This window comes from Crocodylus porosus, unplaced genomic scaffold, assembly GCF_001723895.1.
Source record: "Crocodylus porosus isolate Cpor-Errol unplaced genomic scaffold, CroPor_comp1, whole genome shotgun sequence".
NCBI lineage: Eukaryota > Metazoa > Chordata > Crocodylia > Crocodylidae > Crocodylus > Crocodylus porosus.
Genome location: NW_017728914.1, coordinates 2,193,425 through 2,216,292, shown reverse-complemented (window position 1 = coordinate 2,216,292; position 22,868 = coordinate 2,193,425). Strand labels below are relative to the sequence as shown.

The following is a 22,868-nucleotide window of genomic DNA, read 5'->3' as shown; positions in this document are numbered from 1 at the left end:
ATCCATGAACTGCCCACAAAAATGCATCATCATAAAGCTTGCAACTGAAAAATTAAAATTTCATCACATGGCAGCATACTAACAGTCATATGGTTCATCACCAGGGATGTAACCTTCAGATCCACTTCACCAATCTCTACCACTTGAGCTAACAGAGCAACAGGGGCAAGCAGCTCATCATTCTCTCTGTGGACCAGCATTAGAAGGGGATGACACACTGCCAACAGATCAGATGTTTGCTGAGAGCACAAGAATGGTGAGACTTTGGAATCTTAGTTTTTTTTCCAAGGTCAGGAGAATATTTCTCAGTGGTCTTAGACTCTTTTGCCTGTGGACATATGATCAACACTTAACCCCCTTTCCCCCTCACTTTCCTGCCTCTTCATCGTAGCTCTTCATCCCAGTCCCATTCTCTTAGTCTACTCAGTCACAGTCCACTGAAGCTTCTGCAAACCAGTCTTCTTGCTCAGCTAATCCTAGTCTTCCCATCACAGCTCTGTGCTAGATCTATTTCTCCACTATATCCAACTACGAGTCACTGCTTCCTGGACTTAGTCATAGTTGCTGAGCCACCAATCCCCCATTTCTCTCTTCCCTCTCCCTCTCTAGCCTCAAGTCAAAGTCCCACCAAACTCTCTGATCCGATGGGACTTTGATCTACACCTCTCTCAATTAACTCCTGCCTTCAGTTCAGCTCTCAATGCCTGTGCGTTTATATTTCCTCTACATGAAAGGCTTGTAGGCCACTAAGGATAGGTGAGGCATTAAAAGCACAAGGCAGCAGGCCTCTCCTACGCATAGTTCTAGTAACTAGAAGACCAATTACAAGGAAAATTTGGCTTGGCCCCATGTAGACCTGGTACATACACGCAATGGTCAGCAACAGAAGGAAGGGGATGAAGATTTTAGCTATCCAGCTATGTGATTTTTCATGCGTTTGTCTAGTTTTGCCCGATCTTAGCTCATGATTTGTTGACAATTTGCTCTCTACATTATTTGCATTGTATACTTTTTTGCACCACTTTGCTTTAATTATGAACAATGACAAGCCAGATTCACTTTCTAATACTCATGCAATATCACAATGCTGCAAATATCAGTTTGAAAATAGTTTAAGGAAGCAGTTCAATAAAAATACTTATTGGATTAAAGTTTAACAAAATGTAAGGTACTAAAACACTATCCTACCCACTGTGTGTCTACCAAAGTTAGAAAAAAAATATTCATCATAAAAAGCTAGCATCAGGAAGGCTCTTGTGAGAATCAAGATAAGTTATTTTGCAGAAATCAAACTGATTCAGAGGGTTACAGCTATATTTGATAGCCAAATCAGAGCCTATTTCAATTTTAAAATTTTGCATGACAAATTAAGAATTACAAGTGTCCTGGAGGAGTGAAGGGAAAAATGGCAGTTTAGCAAACAAGTTTCATTCTTGTGCTCTCTCAGTCCTCTCCCTCAAAATATTTATACCCTTATTATGGTCGATGACAAATTTACTCCATTGAATTGTTTCTCACATTATAATAAAGTAAAGAACTACTGACTAAAAAATTTTACGGGAACTAAAAGCTTTCTTGTAGCTCAGACTCTCTATCTCAAATATATTCAAATAGTCTAAATGACCAAGAGAGACATCTGGCTGCAATTCTGTAAAATAAAATTAAGGCTTCCATTGACATAAGTACTATACAAACAGAGTACCTGCTGCTTCTAGCAACGCTTCTAATCTTGCTTGTGTTTCTGGATCCACAGTTCTTAAATCTGCTCCTTCTGCAGGACTTGATAAAAATAACTCTGATGTTGTTTTAAGCACTGGGTTATCCAGATCTTCTTGGTCCAAAATAAACGATTCAACCTGTTTTTAAAAAAGTTAAGAGAAATAAAATTTGTAAGATTTCCAAATATTTAACAGTATTCCATGCAAGATTAAAATAAAATGTTAACATTTTTCCTGTCAAATGATTCTGAATTAGAGATATACTTCCAAGGACCAGGTTATGGAATTTAAGATGTTTTGAATGAACAGAAACTTTTACTTTAATTCACCTGATCAAGGGCAGTCAAAATCAGAAGTGCTCACAGACCAAGTATGTTATCTTAGATGAACTCCCTCTAGAAAGATAACCCCATTAAAAAAGTCACTTTGGTCATTTCTACCCAGAAGAGTGTTCCTGATACAGTTATGACAACTAGCTAAATATTGGAGAAGGGAGGACTCATGTTACAGATGCATTTACACCAGTATAAACATTGCTGCATCACAACTGCCTGCACTCCCAGGCTTATACTGACAGTTCTGCAAATACATAATCATACCTCCAACCAATAGGGCTAACTTAAATATACAGCTCCCTCGGGAACTGCCTGAGAGGAGCTGATCAAAACATTCTTAAGTGTCACAAATGGCTTCCAAATAATATCGAAGGTTAGGTATTTACTTCTGCCACCCATATAGTTCCTGCTTGATACAGGTCTTCAGTCTCCAACTGAAAGGTTACTTTCAACTTACAGGTCAAAAGATTACCTTGATTCTCAGTAGACCCAGTTAAGTGGAAGAAATGTGCCATCCAATTTGTGATTTATGTTCACTCTAATTTACCAATTCTTTTTAAACAACAGAAAGATTTGTTAAGCAGTAGGACTCCCAACTCATTAATATGAACGTTATTCTGTGGCTTAACCTACATAATGAATTTTTACCATCCAGTTCTACCATCAAAACTGAGTGCCTTCACAGCAGCAGATCCCCTCTATACTGCTTGGGAGGGTCAATACACCTTTCCGAACAAAGTAAGGCTTCTCCTGCCAAACTGCAGACAGATGAAAATACAAGTAAATACTCATGAGACTTGAGCTGTCTGCCACCTCTCCAGAGTGACTTTGCATTCTCGTGGCAGAGATGCTTAAAGGAACCACCAAAAGCATCCAGGTGCACACGCACTTTAGCAGCTACCACAAAAAGCTCTGGCACCAGAAGCAGTCAAGTGTTTCACTGGTCTGCCTGATCTTCAAATAAGGTTTATGAACCTTCTCAAAGAATTGACAGTTTAGAATAATGTAGATGTAATAATCTTATACTGTGGAAGGCTGTCGGAGTGAAAAAGTTTAATACAAGGATATCAAACTCATTCTCTGAACAGAGGAAAATTGTTTTTAAATTACAGCCTGCAGTGTATATTTAATACTATATACTTTCTTCCATCCTAAAGATAACCTACCAGTAACTGCAATGAGAGCTCTACAAAAAAATGAGGCCACTATTATCATTACTTAGATTTGTATTTCACCCTATTGAAAATTTGTTCAGAACCTTATTGGCATGAAGAGTATCACTTTGAAATTATACCCTCCTTTAGAACCATCACTATCCTTGCTCTCCTTTTGTTCCATTATGCCTTCTTTCTCCTGCTTTTCACAGTCCTCAAATACCTCATCCCACATTAAGTGATTTGTAGCTAATGCTAATACAGAAAGTGTCATCATTGTAGTTTAGAGATAACATTCCAATGACATAAAAGTATGAACTTCCCATTTCTGTTTAAAACACAATTTGAGATGGTCTACAAACTCAATAATGCCATGTTGTAAGAGGAAGTATAAACCCAGATCAGGAAAGCTACAACTTGTTTAATAAATGCCTCATCCCAGAGAGTATCAAGCTGTGCTGTGTGATACAACAGCATTTTTAAATGGTTTGTGCTACCTCTGCAGTATCCAAAGCAGTCATCTGATGTCTATTCAAATTAAATATCAAAGTTAATGACTGAGGGCAGGGACAAACATACACTTGGTAGTTAGGTTTGGACTGATTAAAGATTTTCTTGGCCAATACCAACAGCTGATGATTAACCAATCACACTGGCTGATGCCAATCCAATAACCAGTATTTAGTAACAGCACAAGGCATTTTAAACTACTGACATAAACACACCTTTTTGTTGGTTTGTTTTGCATTTTACACACACCTCCTGTCCCTCAATCCCTTATTCCTACGTACATAGCCCCCTTACCCACAGCTCCTACCCATTCCCCACACAGCCTGTGCTGCTGTCCCAGGCAGGCAAGAAGGACTCTCGTGCCGACAGCAGCATCAGGCTTTTTTGGACCCCCAGAGCATGCTGCTGTCTCAGTGCTGGCGGGCCCCATGCAGCTGAGCTCTGCTGGCTGCCGGGGAGAAGCTCCTTTTTCAAAGATGCCTGGTGGAACAGAACGTCCCTCACAAGGCACTTTATCCCACCCATGTGCAGCCTAACGTCTCTGCGCCAGTCCTGGCACTCAGGCCCCTACTGTGCATGGCACTGCCATGACACTGGCAGTGACAGCAGGAGGCAGTAACAGTCCCTTTGTTGCTTAGCGCAGCACTCTGTGACAACTCCCCAGCAACCACTACCCCTCCCACTGCTCAGTGGACCTGTAGTCTGCCATGGGCACGTGGCCATAATTAATTGGCTACAATGACCCAAAAAAAGGCCAATAACCAATAATGTCATTTCTCCTTTTATCTGTGCCAATCCAATGGCCAACCAATATATCAGTGCACCCCTACTTGTAGTGGTTTCAAAACGCCAGAGGGAAGCCGCTGCTGTTGTACTAACATTTATAATTAGTGTTAGTTATTAACAAGCCTATAAAAGATACAACCACCTCAACTTTAACCCTGCATCTTCCAGAGTTAAACTTGGGGCTGTTCTACTAAATTTGAATTGCTACAGTCTTCTGCATACATAATAGTTCCTACCCCAAGTCTATATTTGTCCATGTCCCAACTTAAAATTTATTCCTTATGCATGTTCAAAGCAGGCAAAACAGAACTAGTTTCCCGTTTCAGTGGACATACTTAATAGTAACTAATTAAGAAGATTTTATCCTGTGTATTGAACAATTAAAAGTTGGACAGGTAGTCCAACCCAAGATTTGGGTTGTGGTGGGCACATGAGTAGGGAAGGACAGATTACAGCAGGACCTGGACAGGTTACAGGGGTGGGCTAATGAAAATAGGATGGGTTTCAATACAGACAAGTGCAGGGTGCTGCACTTGGGCAGTAGGAACCAGCAGCACACTTACAAGCCGGGAAACTCCTTCCTCAAGAGCACAGTGGCAGAAAGAGATCTTGGAGTCATTCATTGTTGACTCCAAGATGAACGTAGGCTGACAATGTGAGGTCACGGTCAGTAGGGCTAATTGTACCTTGTCATGCATCCACAGATGCATCACAAGCAGGGCCAAGGAGGAGATTCTCCCCCTCTATGTGACACTGGTCAGGCCACAGCTGGAGTACTGTGTCCAGTTCTGGGCACCACACTTCAGGAGGGATGTGGACAGCACAGACAGAGTCCAAAGGAGGGTCACCCACATGATCTGGGGACAGCAGGGCAGACCCTATGAAGAGAGGCTACGGGACCTTAGCCTATTCAGCCTTCACAAGAGAAGGCTGAGGGGGGACCTGGTGGCCATCTATAAACTCACTAGGGGGGGGACCAGCGGGGTTTGGGAGAGACATTGTTCTCCCAAGCGCCCTCCAGGGTAACAAGGAACAACAGTCACAAGTTAAGAGAGTAAATTTAGACTAGACATCCAAAGGCACTACTTCACAGTCAGGGTGTCTAGGATCTGGAACCAACTTCCAAGGCAAGTGGTAATGGCTCCTATACCCTGGGGGTCTTTAAGAGGAGGCTTCATGTCTACCTGGCTGGGGTCATTTGAACCCCATTTTTCTCCTGCTCAGGGCAGAGGGTGGGACTAGAAGATTTACAAGGTCTCTTCCAACCCTACTTTATGAATCTATAGTAAGTTTAAGAGGCAACCCCCCCTCCCCACGCTTGTGCTCCAGCCACTCACTGCCACCCCCCTCTCCCCACCACAGGTCCCACACACCCCTAGGGTCAGCTCTGAGTGTTAGCGTATTAGTTAATAGATTTTTACTGGGAATAAGAGTAAATCTTTGTACAATTGTGCAAAGTGTATAAAATTAATATATAAATTCATAATCCTATAAAAAATTTTTGATTTCTAGAAAAAAAAGATCAGTCTTAAATATAAGTTGACAATATTATGGGCAAAGGCAGGTTAATCAGTCTAGATGCAAGGTCATCACTGTTTTGGGGTTTCTTATATTAACACACAGGCATGTGTGCCAAAATGTAATTTAAAAGGAGCATAATCTAAGAAAGAGTGTAATGTTTATAGGTATCTTGAGCATGCCTGAATATATGGATTGGAGACTAAAGACAATTTAACTGACTGTTGCCATTACCCCAGACTCAAGCTTTTTAGTTATATGACAAGTGTGAACAAACACATTTCCTTAACTTGATCAACAGCAGACTACTGTTCCATATTATTCTAAGACTCTACATTTTACCCTCAACTCCCTAAGTAGCATATTTTAGTGAGACAAATCTGTTTCAAATAGGGATTGTATTCAGTCATATTTTGACAAAGGTCATTATTCACCACATAACGACATTTAAACTTTGTGACAAAACATAACACTTGTGAGAGTGGAGACAACACCAATTTCAAAACAAAGATATTTTAGGTACAACTGTTATACCAATGTAGTTTTCTTCCCCAAGACCCTTTTGTACCCCACTTTTTCACAGCTTGCCTTTATGTTCTAATGACTTATAAAAACCAAAAAGCAAGATACTAAATAAAAAGACCTTTAAAGTTCAAAGACAATATTATTGCAAGTACAATGCTTTCACTTCAGAAATGTACTTCCCACTAATCCTACAACATGAGAACCCATCTCATGCTACAACATGAGAACTACTAAACCCTTGCAATGCAATTCAACATGAGAAATACAATGGCCCAGATAAAATTTAAATTTATGGTTTCAAATATGGGTCAGAGCCCATTTTTTAAATTCTTTTATAAACAGTATGCCTGCTAGAGATGGACTGAGTAAAGGAAGATATGCCATTACTGAAAGCCACACAAGGTTGAGGCTATACAGCATTTATAATTACACATTTGCAGATTTGTTTCTCATGACAATACGTAATATCCCCTACACTAGTAGATCTTAAACATGAAAATACTAAATATGCAAACACAAAAGTTATGAAGTAGCTCCAATGTTGCCAGGACCTTTTTGAAAAGAAAGTTTTTACAGTCAGGCACAGAGGAGAAAAGGTTCTGAGACACCAAGACAAGGTTTTTGTCAGCCGGGAAAACAAACAAAATCTCTATCTATACAGCTGCAGGGTAATAAAAACTTAAGTTTACCAGGTTTTTATTAGTAATGAACTCAAAACTGCAGTGTCTACTGATGTAACAATGAATGAAATGAAGTCAAACATTAGGCAGCAAGTTTTTAAACAAGAAGTAACTTTATGCAAGCTAGGTTCAGCCCTCAAACTCCTGAAAGTGTTAATATGGCAGCTGGTATTGCAGTTTCAGCTCTATGCTCTAGCTCAATCAGAAGTGTAATAGACCAGCCAGTCACTGGGCTATTTTTGGACTCTTTGCTAGCTGCTTTGGGCAGTTAATAAGCATCTTATTTGGTAACTCTCATTAGAAACGCTTGTTAATGTGTTAATTTAAGATATAGGTGGCCAATCTAGTTTGCAACTGGACAGTGATACTGAAAAATTCAGGAGCAAACCCATAACACTAAGAATCCAAATGATCTGGCAAACTACTACTGAGCAATAAGCAGCTAGATGTATAGGACAGGAGCAGGAGCACTAAACACTGGCACTCTCAGCAACATTGTTCTGTTTCACTTTCATCTCCTAGGAATCCAACAGATCTTTGCTGAAGTACTGCCAGAAGACTGCAGCAACCACTGACAGCTCTACAGATATAGAGTTACATACAATCTCCTCTCTCTGTAGCAGCTACATTCACAAATATTTGGACACAACTATATTGGTGTTCATATGTCAATAGCACGGCTGGGTTTACTTCAGGTCATGGATGCATGGTACTGAACCAACATCATGGCTAAGTACAGACAGTCAAAAAACCCGAGGCAGAATCGATTCAGTCCAGGCAACTTCCTCCAAACTGCGTAGATTGACCAGATAACCAACTGAACTCGTGTTCAGTTTTCAACTGGAAAAAGCAGGGGGCACTAAAGCATGTCCCCCAGCCTGCTGGCCACTGTCAGCCCAACCAAGTGTCCCCAGTTGGTGCCTGGTTTGCCCAGCCCAGGGGAACTAAAGGGAATTCCCCACCCTCCCCAGCTGCTGATTACTTCCACCACAGAGAGGGACAGAGAAAATGGGTCAGAAAGAGACCAAGACCAAATCTATATTAGATACATTTCCTTGTACAGCAACATCTGTTGAGGTGTATTTTTTGTTGAAACGTTTCTACACTGGCAAAATTAGTACAACATGTTCAATTAGTGACAAACAGGGTCTCCACCCCCCTCCATTTCCAGGATTTGTCATATAGCAGTAACTGAACAAGATCATCTATACCACAAAAATACATTACTATCAGCACAAAGTGGGGTCACATTAGGAGCAAATGCTGTCATAGCTAAACTACAAAAAGTTTGATGGTATAGACAACGAGCAAGAAAACATTTTGTTTTACTTGCCCAAGATACTTTTAACCCTAGGAAGTTATTCAGAAGCAAAATGAAACAAGTGTGGACTTGAAATAAAAAGCTGTTGTACTACCAATTTCTTAGGTCTGAGTTTTCTAGACACACACAAAAAGTTATATGCGTTGTTTGGGACCCATTCTGTATCAAGCAGCCATATGTCATCTACCATAACAAGCTCCTGGTTCATGACTAATACTCCGAGGCACAATGCAGATAAACCAATTTTCTTTAACTTTCTGGATTTTTCAGTCACTTGTAGGATATGCCCCATTATGATACACTTTTAAAATTAACATTAATTTTATGGAAATCAATAGTTACTGAATATTTTCAGAATATAGCTATTTTTAAGATTGATGTGTACATTCAGTTTTCCCAGGCAATTAAGTTGAAAGGGGTCATCACAGAATAGCACCTGACTACTCATTCCTTTAAAAATCTAGTAATGTTTAGTAATATCTAGTAAAGTTTGTGTTAGGATCAGGGTATTTTATTTGTTTTATGTTCTATCCTCAAAAAAGGCTCAGGGTAGCTTAAAGGAAAAAAGAGAACATATAAAACATAAAAAGATTTACATGCAACAAAAACTCCCCAAATACCCCAAAATTTTAAAATTCCACCCAAAACCCATTCCTGCTCCCAGTCTGTCACACAGGAGAGAGCACCATCTCCTGCCAAGCACAACTTCACCTCCCAATGTTCTTTACCCCATGCACCTCATTAAAGAAAAAAAAAAAAAAAAAAAAGTATTCTTCTCATGTTCTCTCCCATCCTCACCCACTCCCACTCTCCTGCCCCTCACCCAGGAAAGCGCCCTCCCAAGTCCATACATCCCACTCTGAGGGGGTTTTCGGGACAGCCACAGCACACTTAGTCTCCCCTTCCCTCCCTCCCCCTAACACATTAAAGAATTAAATACAAATACTAAAACCTCCAATGCCCCCAGCCTCCCCACTTCTGTCAATTGCATGGTAGCCTGTGGGCTTTACAGAGACTGCAGGCTGGCTGGGCCCTTCTATCCTGCAGCTCAGGTGGCCATAGTGATGCATGCACTGGGCCTTTGCCCTCCATCTCTCTGGGCTGCTATCCAGAGAAGGGGAAAGTGATGTTAACAGCCCCAGCTGAGAAGAGGATGCTGTAGTGCTGAAGGAGTTAGGTTTAAATTCTTTCAAAGCCTAGCCAGATTTAAGTTACCCAGTTCCTCTTTTTTAATCAGTTCAAATAATATGAATGTTTGCCAGTACCAAAGCATTACCATCAATATTATTTCTGCTCTAAAAACAGTATTGATAAATGAAGATAAGCAGTTATAGGATGGTACCTGCCACAATTTTATTTTGTGGCAAATCACAATTTTACATAAGGTAACATTTTAGGCGTAATTTCAGCTGCCCTCCAAAGTCCACATATTAAGGAATATCAGATTCCAAACTTAAAAATTAGACCTGGGATTCAGGATGTCTCATTTCATCTTCTTTGGAATAAGCTAAGGACTTAGGAGTTAAACAGCACCATAAATACAGAACTTGTCTGTGCAAAAATACAGCTTTACCAGCAAACCCTGCACAGAGCTACAGCTTAGATCAGCAGGAGATCTTTGCTGGCATAGCTGAAACCTGTTCCCCATGCAGAATAAGCCATACTGGTAACAAGACATTTTGCTACTATAACTGCATCTACAACAGGGACTTTTGCCAGCACAGCTATTTCAGTTGTTGGGTAGGAAGAAGTCACACCCTTTGCCAGCATAACAATGCCAGCAACATTTTTGTTGGGACTGAACCTTTTTTGGCCTAGTCCACTACGATTTTGTCATTTCAGAACAAGAAAGAAAGGAACCATCTTAAGTAGATTAGTTCAGTAAAAGTAGTGCAAAATGAGCAGCATTTAAATATAATTAAGTTAGCTTAATCAATTTAGTAACATCAGAATGGTACACTGACAAATGAGAAATGTAACTTCTGAGAACTTGGTTTTCCTTTAATAAAGATTTAAGTTTCTAGCCCCAAGACATAAAGAATAAAATATATCACTAGGAAAGAGGGCCTTTTTTTTTTTCTATTTTCAATATCCACTTCCTGAAGACTACCCACAATGCTCTATAGTTGCTTATTATAGGTCTTAAGGCAGCAAGAGGTGTTTGTGCACACAGGTAGACAGGGGAGGCACAGACTTTGGGGATTTTACTGCGTAGGCCAAGTAGAGCAAGAATGACAAAGCAAATGGAAGAGACAATTATCCTAATCACTGTATAACCACAATTCCCCCACCCACCTCCATCCAAATCCTGGATTTGCAACACTTCAAGAACAATTACTGAACTTCAATGCACACAAAATACAAGGAACATTTAGGCCACCACAACCTCTACGAGCTATAAAACATTTCTTAAGGACACTCACAAGGAGCATCACTTTGTAGAGCCCAAAAAACTAAAATAGCTTTATCAGCCACTACATGCAAGCAGTGACCTTCAATAATCTAGTTTTAGCTGGAAAGAAACCAGATGCTGGGGACAAGACAAAAAAAACCCAAAAAAAAAACACTGATGCTGGTTTTGGGAAAGGGAGCTGGTTGGCCCTAAACCACACCAAGGAGCTTATGAACTTACTGAATTTTCTTTCTAATTCTGTGTAGTTGCAAGAAGAGAGTTCCCCTGCTTCCTTCATTAGACCACATAATGAGCCTAACAAGAGATTCTGCTCAAACTCCTCACTGAAGTAACTCCACTTCATCACAATTTAAGATATGCTTAGGTGTAGGCCTTTACTCCTACATGTATCCTTCCCACACCCACCCCCTCAATCCCACAATAAGGTCAAGAAAGAAAATTGCAATAAAAGATAATTAGGGTTATTTAGGAAGGAAAAGAAGACTGAGAGGGATTTAATTACATTTTCAAATACCTGAAGGGACATTACAGAGAGAGGATAGAGAAGGGATTTTCTCTGTAGCTATAAGGAACAGGATTCGGAGCAATGGCCTTAAGCAGTACTAGAGGAAATTCAAGTTGGTGATTTAGAAGGAACTTTCTGACTATACGGTCAAGCAGTGGAACAGGCTATCTAGAGAAAGTAAGGAATCTCCATCCTTGTAAGTTTTCAAGAGCAAGTTAGACACAGTTGCCTGGGATGATTTAGTCAGTGATGATCCTACCTTAAGCAGGGGACTGGACTAGGTGATGTTGTGAGGTGCCTTCTAAATGTACTATCCTATTATCCTAATATTTACTAAGGTGATGAGGAGGTTGCAGGCATATGACTAACATTATTGAGAGGTAATGTGTGCTTAAAATCATATTACGGGCCCCAAAAATTCAGAGTTTAAGCTGCATTCATACAATAAGCTAGTTATACTAAGCCATAATGCAGTATCTGCCTCAGCAGACAAGAAAGCCAAACTGTACCCTGTCAAGTGGTAAAGCTCCTCTGTGATATCCTTACTGGACCAACTGTATGGTTAAGAGAGCTGCTGGACAAGTTTTCAGACACCACGTGCCCTTCCTCAGGTCACTGTACAGTGGCAGGGCAGGACAGCATATTTTAATGGAGACTCAACTATGAATTCACTTTAAGGATGCAGACACAATATGCAATTTATACTTTGTCACTGAGTACATAAGGAGAACCACTTTCAAAGCAGACATGCCCCAAAAATCTGAAGTTCAAGCACAGAAGTATTGTAGATTCCTAATGAATCATATTGCATCATGAAACATTTATATACTTTCTTTGTTTTTAATAATCTAAGCAATTAACACCACATCTCAAAATTTAGCCTGGAGTGTAACTATAGAGATTACAGGTGTTCAACAAGTTAGAGGCCTGGTATTTGGAGCGTCTACCTTTTGGAAGGGGAAAAAACAGGCTCCTTCAAAGTACCTCAGGATAGACCCCAAATCACCAGTCATTTAAAAAAAATATAGATCCGTGTCTATACCCCCCCTCCCCCCCAACCAATGCAAATACATTACAGGAGCATTTCTCCATTCATTTCATATTAGAAGTTAAGCAAATCACAGTCCTAGACTTTGCATTTTTTCATGCTTTTATCCAAAAAACACAATTTCAAATATTTTAGGGAATATATTCAGAAGGCAAGAGTTGGTCAAGGGGTCTGTATAAGATAAATCAATTTCCATCATGCTCTTAACTATTTTATTTACATATGCACATCCCAGCCAGATTCCATCAAAAAAAACCTGAATAAGGTACCTAAAGCTTGCGTTAGGATGAGGGTATTTAACATTACGGTTTAAAAAAAAAAAAACCCATCAGATATATATGCCTCCCTTCCCATAAGGGCCCTGGGCAGGTTACATCACAAGGCGCCAAAAAAAAATCCTCCTAAATATCCCTGCAGCCCCCACCCAAATTTGACAGCAATCCATACCACCTTTGATCAATACACACACACACTCACCCATGATCTACCTTTCCAACCATCACTTACTTCCTCCTCCCTATGCCCAATGTATTCCCTTCCCACAAATGCCCATTCCCAATCCCCTGCCTCATGCACAGGGGTGCCTGTATCCCCCTTATTGTCCCTACCAAACCATAGCTCACTCGCTCTCAGGCTAGTGACAGAAGTTACACATAAACCAGTTTAAGTGATCAGAAACTGGTCTAAACCTGTAACATAGAAGTTCAGTGCAAATAAACCAGTTTCAAAATGACAAACTGGTTTAAGATAAACCTGGTTGAACATAGTATCAAACTTAACTGATTTGGGTCAAACCGGTTTATGAAACTCCTGTCCCAGACCTCTTCCTGGTTCAAGTTAAATCAGTCCCCCAGCATGCTTTCCAGCCCTGGGCTATGCTGTGCAAGAGAGCAGGGCTGACCCCACCCCTCCATTCCCTACCTGGAATGGTAAGAACAAGCTGACAAGTGGGGGGGGCAAGCCTGGCTGGGGATGCACCCCAGTCTACAGGGGGTGGAGGAATGCTTCCCCAGACAAACCCCAGCTGAGATCTGGGGCCAGGGAAGGTAGTTAAACACCTCTTCCCCTGCTCAAACTTACTGCTGGCTACAACTGTGGACTACAAATCCCAGAGGCACCTGGAAGCAGAAAGAAGTGATGAGAGCAATTCTACAGAGTGCTGTTGCAGTGACTGTGGACTGCAAATCCAAAGAGACCTCAGGGACGGCAGGAAGAGGAAGTGAACACACAGCCAGAGAGCCATGCTCTACCACACCCTGGCTTCTAGCCTGAGCCACTGCAGGCATGTGGCTGCATTCCATGAATCAAAGGTAAATGTCTGTCCACTTTTGTTCCAATTTAATCTGTGCATATTAAGTTAATCTGTGCAGGAAAGACCAAATCAATTCAGCTTCAAGCTTTTTGACTGTCTGTACCTAGCCTCAAAAGGGGGGCTATGACTATCCCTAAAACCACTCATCCTCCTCTCCCCGCAAGGAAGCACATTAATCAATCAAAGTATAGCCCTTTCCTCAAACCTCATTAAATTCCAAAGGGCACTCTTGAGAACTAACTTCTGTAGATATTCACTGAAAAAGACTTCCTTATACCAAACTACAAAAATCTAAATGAAGCAATATTTAATCTCAAGAACACCTACAAACTTCACTGGACCAAAGTTAAGGTTACAGCCATGACTTGAATAAGAGTGTTTGGCCTGTGGAAGTACAACCTTGAGTAGGAAATATGCAAGGTTCTCTTTTTTAAACTGACACTCTTAAGAGGGAATAGCTCAGAACATAGGTATGCTTGCAACCTAGATTTTGTGGGGGTTAAATAAGGATACCGGGGGAAAAAAAAGAACAACTCCTCTTACTGCAAAACAACATACTACCTTATGAAATTCCTTTGAACAACTCAGAAGCAAACTATACAACCTAGACAACACTTCTAAAAGTACTCAAATGACAAAAACCAGGACCGCAGCTAGGACTTATCCCAGGAATTTGATTCACTAATAAGCAGACTGAGGAAGTTTTATTTACAAGTCAATCTTTTCAATTACTAACAAGGAATTCACCATTATAGTTAGTTTCAAGTGCTGTCTTCCCTGTTCTCAAAATACACTGATAAGCTCCCACTAGGATCCATGAGTTAAATGTACACATCCAGATTAGACTACTCTTGCACTCAAGAAAACCATTAAATGAAGGCAGACCACTAAACCCTAGTGCCTAAGATATGCCTTATTTAGGTTTGTTAGACATTACATGTATTCAGCTTCCACATTAACATACATGCCCCATTTTTCTCATTATTTAATAAACATTCCCTGCCATGCCCAGTCCTTACATCCCCAATATCCTGCAGGTTAAGTCTTAATTTCTAACATCAATTATTTCCACAGAAATAATGTTATGCTTAGGTAAGTCATGGATGTAGAGATAAGAACTTAAGAACGTCAGTATTACGATCTCAGTGTAGGATGAAGTAGAAATAGCTTATCCAGGGAAAGAAAAGACTCTTGTTTGAGTAAGTCAACCCAGGAATCCAAGTATCAAAAACAGACCTCATAATTAACAAACTAAAAGCACAAATTGTTTAAAATGTACAGTTTTACTTGGGTCTATTTTCTATTCTTTTCTGTTCAAACTTGCTTGCCTAGAATTATTAGTATAGGAAAGAAAGCCATCTACTTAATGTTACAGGTTGAATCCCCCTTCCTGGGAACAAAGGAAATTCCATGATTCTTCTCTAGTAAGTGTGCTTCTTTTGCAGTCTTATTTGTCACCTCTCAACTCCACTTCAAGAAAAACCTCATATTTCCTCTCTCAGTATCAGAAGGGGAGTTAGGGGGAACGGACTTATTAGTATTATAATTTTGGCTTCCAAACTATGTTTGTTATTCTTTACTTACTAATCTGCCTAAGTGGACATTATTTACATACGGAAAAGTTGTATACATGGTACGCCTCTCCAACACATTTTAACAATGCACCATTTTTATACTCTAAATCAAAGCCACAGATCAAGCAACTCTGTGAGGGCTCAGATACAGTAAGAGTTTGCCTGTTTCAAGTTTGTCTCAGTGTGAACAGCCTTAAGAAACCAACAGACAATATAGGCTAAACTCTAATTCAAGAGCTGTCCTGACTAGAAGTCCATCCCAGCAAACATTACAGCAGCATGAACCCTTGTGCTATAAAACTCTGTTTCACCAAGAACTTAAATCAGGCAATAAAAAGGTTAAAAATGTGGAAGTCTCTTTTCAGAAAGGCTACCAAAAATCGAAAGATTAGGGTGCAAGTAAATGGACCATTCAGCCCTGAAAGCTGATCATCTCCTTTTTTGGTTTGAAACAGAAGATATTTGTTAACATGCCTAACATTGTAACATTTACCATTCTACTCAGGCTTTTACAATAAGGAAGTTTTTGATGGTAGAAGTTTGAACTTTGATTCAGTTAGTCTACAAAGTGCATCTACTATACCTTGCTTTCTGTTGAATTTCTTTAGTTAGGTAAGAAGTTATATTTTACTGAAGGTAACTGAGGGAAATAACTTGTGAGCTTAGCTAAAATTATACCCATGAAATGTTACAGGATTTCTTATTTTAACTATTTTAGGCCTGTCATCCATTGTCAAAGAGACTAGAATTCTTGGAGGAGGGCCAGCTGATAGATCTTGTAGAGATATACAATCAAGTGAAGACCAGCGGATATTATAGGCTCTTATGGAAAGGGGAGACTGCAAGAATCACCTATTTAAAGCCAGCTGTCTGAGAAGTGAAACAAGATGGCTCCATTAGGAATTGTGATTGACCCTGCTTAGCCAAAGTTAAAAAATATTCTCTCTACCTTATGAGAAAAAACTGTTAAAAGCTTTCCAAAGTCCAAGTTGGAAAGGGAAAAAGAAGAGGGAAAACTAGAGTTCTCGTAAAAAGTACAATTGGGAGGCAATGGAACTACGTGTAGCATCAATCTGTTTCTCCACAACATCCAGAAATGGTATTAATATACCTCCTCTAGACCCATTTTGATGTAGGATATATAATATTGCAAAAAAATTACAACAGAGTATTATTAAAAGAAGACAAATTAGGGACAAACTCCCTAATTAACATTAACATGGATTAAGATGGTATGAATTAAAGAAAGGCAAACAATACACCTTGACTTGAGCTGCTGAAATTTAGGGGAACAGAACAACAGTGCCTTCAAAAAAGGCATTATTAAATCCCCATATCTTCATTGCCACAAGTTAACTGGATTAAACACTAAAATCCAGGAGGAAGGTAATTCTCTACTGATGGAAGTTTTGTTTGTGTTGCAGGCCTTCAACATCTCTTCCTGGTTAAGTGGCCTATCCATCTCTGATTTTAATCTACCAGTCTGTCCATTTTCATACTTTGGGATAGGGTAGCTTTTTAAGTAAGGATCTTTTGTTAGAAAAACTAAATTACCAAAAGTTAAACTAAGATTTGAGTCTAATCATAGAAATTGAAGGTAATACCACATGCAAATGAAAATTTAAATTACACAATGAACTTTAACTCTTAAATGTCTCAATTTCATATTTCAGGGATGTATTTGGTAGCCATGTTGGTCTGAGACAAAAAAGAAATGCAAGACTCTAAAATTCATGGCTCAGAATTGATACCTTATTAGACCAACAAAGATATCACAAACAGAAAAAAAAAAAAAAAAAATCTCTCTTTGCAAGCTTTTGGGCTCAGGCACCCTTCCTCAGGCTTAGGAAAAATTAAAGAAGGTACAAGTCCCCATAGGTAGAAAAGTATTTCAGATTTCATATACCATGAAATCATCATCTTTTAATAAGTTTCCCAATTTTACAAACAGACTTAATTACAAGTTTACACATTATTTCAATAAACTTAAGCTATCCCCAATTTCTCAAACAGGTATTCCCATTTGCACAACAAATTATAAGAATTATTGAAAGGGGTCTGGTGATCTTCTCAGCAGCATTATTTTCTGGTCAACCACTCTAGGAAGTAAAGTGACCCAACTTAGCCCCTAGGTACAGGGCTTTTAATTTTAGGTAATACCACTGAACATTATGGACCTAATTGCATACGCTACATTTCTTGCTTGATAAGTTTTGGAAAGGGAAAAACCTTGGGAAGGGTTCTTTAATAGCTAGAAACAGGCTTTTCTTTAACAAGGCCAGTTTGATGTCACTTATGGAGAAAAGCAACAACCATCTGCCGTATACAAGGTTTTATATCTGCCTAAAGCTTTGGCCCCTGACTTGTGTGACCAGCATGTTATGCATGAGCCACAACTCTCCAGTGTCGCTCACAACCACAGAAAATTAAAAACTTAAATCCGAGACCGTCAGGGAAAACAAAGCATAGAGTTGCCCAAAGCATGTTACTTGTTCAGTATTGTTGTCTGTAGGCAGAAAAGGTTATGGATGGCTGCGTAAAGTATTTTCTTCACTGTTAACTGGATACAAGAAATTAGCATGGATTGATTCAACTCAGCAAACAGGAAACCTTGATTAAAATCAAAGTACTTTCATCTCGTTTTGCATTTGTACTTCAGTTATTTTCCTAAAACAGTTTACTCATTGGCTTATCTATCCAAATATGTTGATTTCCATCTAAATATAGCCTTTACACCAAATCTGATATTTGTTGCTAACTACAAGGATGCACTAATGTAGACAGTTACATAGCCCTACTTATACTGTTTTTAAAATCTTAATGTTTATATTTTATTACATCAAGAAAAACGGTGAATGATGCATTTCTTATTTTAGTAAAGTCAAATTGTAGTCAGAGGGGAAATAAGTTGCCATTGAAAATGCACAATCAAAGCTTTTTAAATTGTTTTAATTAAATACAACAATCAAACATGCTAGTTAAATGATTATTAAAATGTTTATGAAAATGTCTATATATGTGATTTATTAAGCAAAGGAAACATTATATTTTTGTACATCAAAGGACTGTCTTGTCACCAAAGGCCATATTTTCAAAAGATATTTAGGTACCTAGCAAGATTTACATACGTGCCCAAACAGGTTAGCTTTCTAAGGCTCGTTGACTTTAATGGAAATAAGATGTCTAACCTATACAGGCACTTTTGAAAAATCCCATGAAGCGATTACTTCATTTTTAAGCACCCAAAGGTCTTTGAAAATGAGGCTTCTTTTCCTTCAAATTTTTAGACTATTTTGTCCACTCTGGCCCGCTTTTTATTTACTGAGAAGAAAACCAACTGTTCTTTCTTCAACTCCCAATCATTCTTTCAACCCTAAACCAGCCAACACATAGAGATAATATTCTCTTTGTACCTGCTAAGCAAAAGGATACAAAAATAATTGAGGCAATAGGTTTTCTACATAACAAATTATGAAGGTACTTGCACAGCAAACAGTGCAAATACTAGTAATCACTGAACCATAAATATAAATATAAATGCTTAATGTAATGCCTACTCAGTGTATTTGGCTACTTCCCGATTCTTCAGGAATTTTAAGAAGGAAAACATTTAAGTCATTTGCAGAGGGCTAATTTACAATACAATTTAAATTATTTTACGAGTTTATAGATTCATATGCTCTTTAAGACAGCAACATAATTAAATAGGTCTTAATTTTAGGAGGATTAATTTTTCTTTAAAAATATTCTGATTTTAAAAGGCATAATACTTGTTTTTTCTTATAAGCAAGAAAACCTTTTAAGAATTAAGATGAGCTGCACAGTACTAGAACTTTAAATGCTACTTATTTTAGGAGGCAGGTTATATCTGATTTATTAACTTGTTCTTTATGGAACTAAGCCTAGAGGCTTATGCAACAGGAACATGTTTGAAGCAAAGAAATCTGACTGGCATCAACTATTCTGCTATGTGTAGAAGCCGACTGACAAGCCTTAGCTGAAAGTAGTGAAATCCAATTGCCTTTGAACAAATCCACAACTATGGAACACAACAGATGTGCTAGCTTGTATATGTTGACAGCCAGAAGCCACTTCTTAATGAACTGAAACTCATGACCCTTGAGTACATTTATCATTAAATAGTCATTTTAAGTAAAGGGTGCATAGAATACTCTAAATCCTATAACTGCACACTTGTTTCTGCAGCCTGATTTTCTCTTTAAAAGAGAAGAGTCAAATATTTTGGTTGGTATAATACCAGTGAAAGCTAAGAGATTAATATAGCAATTACCCTAACTCCAGAAGTCCTCTATAGCCAAAGGACAGATTCCCTACAAACTCTACAGTGCCATGCATAGTGTCCTGCCAACATGGTTTTATCTTGACCTAGAGCTAGTGTTAAAAGGTTCATTTACTATCAATACCTATTTATTCCATTTGGTACCAATTACAGCACCAGCAGAATCCAGGCACAAAAGTGGCAGTTCATGAGACTTGTGACCAAGCTTAATGTAGCAACAAAGGCCAGAAGTTTCATATCATTATCAGCAAATTCTTGGGCAACCCACAGCAATTTCAAAATGGCGTCCAGCTAGGTATTGTCTCATTGGTTTCAATATCTCCTGCAAGCTCAAGGACTCCAATTTCTCTCAGGTTTTTTTCGCCCTCAGGAGTAATAGCCAATAAATATTCTAGTTCACCTGGTACCCAGGAATTATGCCTGAATCTGTTGCCTAGCTGTGTTTCCAACATACATTATTGCTGAGCTTTGAGGAGATTCAGAAAAGTGACACCTAAATCACAACCTGTCAATCTCTCTGTGCATCATTCACACCACTAATTTCACATCTATTGATTCACCTATGTAGTATGTCCATTCAAACAGACCTACATGGGATCACAATGCTTCCCACTCTTTCAAGTATAGATTTGCCTCAAAACCGGTTAAGACAAGTTTTCTTTCAGAATTTCTCCTCTTCTGAAAATTTTCCATATCTGATGGCCATCTTTTGTGACCCAATCTACGCTATAACTCTTTAAGACAACCAAGACAAAAATACTGTTAAAAAGTTTATTAAGCGACCATTAGTACTTTGCATGTTCCTCGAGTCCCACCTCAAGTATTTTTCCATTTAACATCTTATGAAAATCAAAATGATGAAGATAATAGGACAAAAGACCAAGGAACTAGAAGACCCAAGTTGTATTCCCAGCTCTTGCTTAGACCTACATGACCTTGGATAAACTGCATCATTTCAGTGCTTAATTTTCTCATCTGTAAAATGGGAAGGATATTTTCCTTTCAAGCTACTTTAAAATTTCAGGTAAAATTTTCCTTCCCTGACTTTTTCCCCTTAAACTGCATTTTGACTAATCCAATTACTCTAACATATTAAAGTAACATTAACATATGGATATGAAAATTAAGCACTACTGCACATGCACAAGCAGAAGTGTATTGAATGCCAGTTTATGATGGTTCCTTTTTTGTGACTTCACTGCTATATTTTTTTTAAAAAAAGCATAAATCAAGGAAATGTGTCAAATACTATTTAGAATTCTATTCTTCTGAAGTTTTCCTTCAGTTTTTCCTAATTCCAGGCCCCAGTACTACCCTCAAGATATACAGGACTCATGACATTGGACAGTACTTGCCCAGATAGTAGTCAGGTTTTCAAAACAGTTTTATTCAAGTCAAATATTTAATAGTCTTCTGTGGCATAAAAGACAACAGCAACAGGTGTGTCTAAAGGAGGTCAAAAAATTATCTCCTGACATCAAACAACCTTGTTCTGCAGTAGGTTAGCATGGAACCATTTTTGAAAGGCTCACCTATTCATGTCACGGTCCCTCCACAGAGTCACCTCTACAAACAATGGGTACAAGTAGCAAGAATATACTGAGGGTCAAGCTAAGACTGAAGTGCCAAACCAACCTATGTTTGGCAGAGACTTAAAATAAAATGGGTTAAAAATTCTCTCTCAGGTAAAAACGTTATTAGCTACATTCTAGTCTTACACACACACACACACCAGTCTTTTTACCCTCAGTTGCTTATAATGAATCAACACACTCCAAAGACAACCTGTTTATAGTACTTTACCATTCCCTAGCATCATTAAGAGGATCTCAACTAAGATGCACCCCTTCTATTAGAGATGTAGATAACAAAAAGAATATTTGTAAGTTCTGCTTTGGAAATAGAGTGATGGCGTCAATACAATAAAAATACCCTCAGAGATTCTGATATACTATGTTTTGAAGAATATTTTCAGACTTTAATTGTTCCATGGAATTTCTCATCTAGACATGTATTATGTTTTCAGAATCATGCTACTGTATGATGGGACTGATGTAAGAGACTTCATAGGTAGCAGATGCCAGAAGAGAAGCAGTTGTTTTTATTTCTCTTGGACAGGAAAGAGCTGCAAACAGTGTACAAATAAAATCCAAGCCCACTAAAATATATCCACTTTTCAAATGTTTAGAGAAAACGCGCGTGTTGTATTATTTATGTGGGCAACTATCTCAAATAAGAAAATGCTTACCCATGAATGTTGCAGCAGCTTGTCAGATTTTAAACAAAGTTTAGCTAAATGGATACAAACCCTTGTGGACATTTCATAAAGAGTGGATTCCTAAAAGGGAGGATGAGCACTGAGCTCCCCCCTTCCATTCCTTCAGGAGAAACTGGGAAATGGAAAATTCAAGCATCAGTCCACCAAAGACTTCCATGAATTTTACTACAGAGAAAACCTGGCACCAATTTTTTCTGTTACTCCCTTTTCTTTCTGAAGTCATAAAGGGGTAGGGGAGAGCAGCAGCACACGTGCTTTGGATGCTGAAATTCACCTCCTTACTTCCTCCCAGACAGATGGGGGTAATAATGGAGGTGGGTAACACCTCAAACCTCTCCCCGCTACATTTGGTGGACATGCAAATAAGACTTGCCTCTCATCATAAGACTACCAGGTGGTGGCAATGATTAATTAAATCTTACACTCTTCCTCTGTCCCTAAACTGGATGAAGAAGTGTTAACTGGAAGCTCAGATACCTATTAACACTCCACCTGGGGTAAAGCAGATTAGGTAACCAAACCTGTCCCCCTCCCCCAAACTTGTGTGTGTGCTTGGAAGAGCTGAGATTGGGATTTCTTCATTCTCCTCAAGCTACATCTAGGGGAGAAGGTGGAAAGAGCACTCTTTCTCCACAAAAGGCAGTGACATTAAGACTGCAGCTAGGTGCACAGAACAGTGCACTTTTTACTGGTATTGGGAACATCACATGCCCCTTCAGGATGGGCGCAGAGGCAGGCAGGCTGCTACAAGAATTCTCCTCCCTAGGTTCAGTAGCCAACTGTTAGAAGCCATGATGGTCTCCAAGCAGGTTAGAAAAAGGCTCAATGAAAAATATCTTGGCCCAGCCCAGTTTTCAAAATAATGATAAAGAAATGTGTGCTCGGCTCCCC

General features: G+C 39.1%; 1 protein-coding gene across 1 annotated transcript in view; it reads right to left on the bottom strand.

Moving 5' to 3' along the window:
* Positions 1 to 22,868, bottom strand: part of ANKHD1 (ankyrin repeat and KH domain containing 1) — a 171,483-nt gene that overhangs the window by 148,152 nt on the left and 463 nt on the right. The window contains exon 2 of the mRNA XM_019534707.1: positions 1,703 to 1,861. Within this exon, the coding sequence (XP_019390252.1) occupies positions 1,703 to 1,861 (159 nt within the window). The remainder of the gene's footprint in view (positions 1 to 1,702; positions 1,862 to 22,868) is intronic.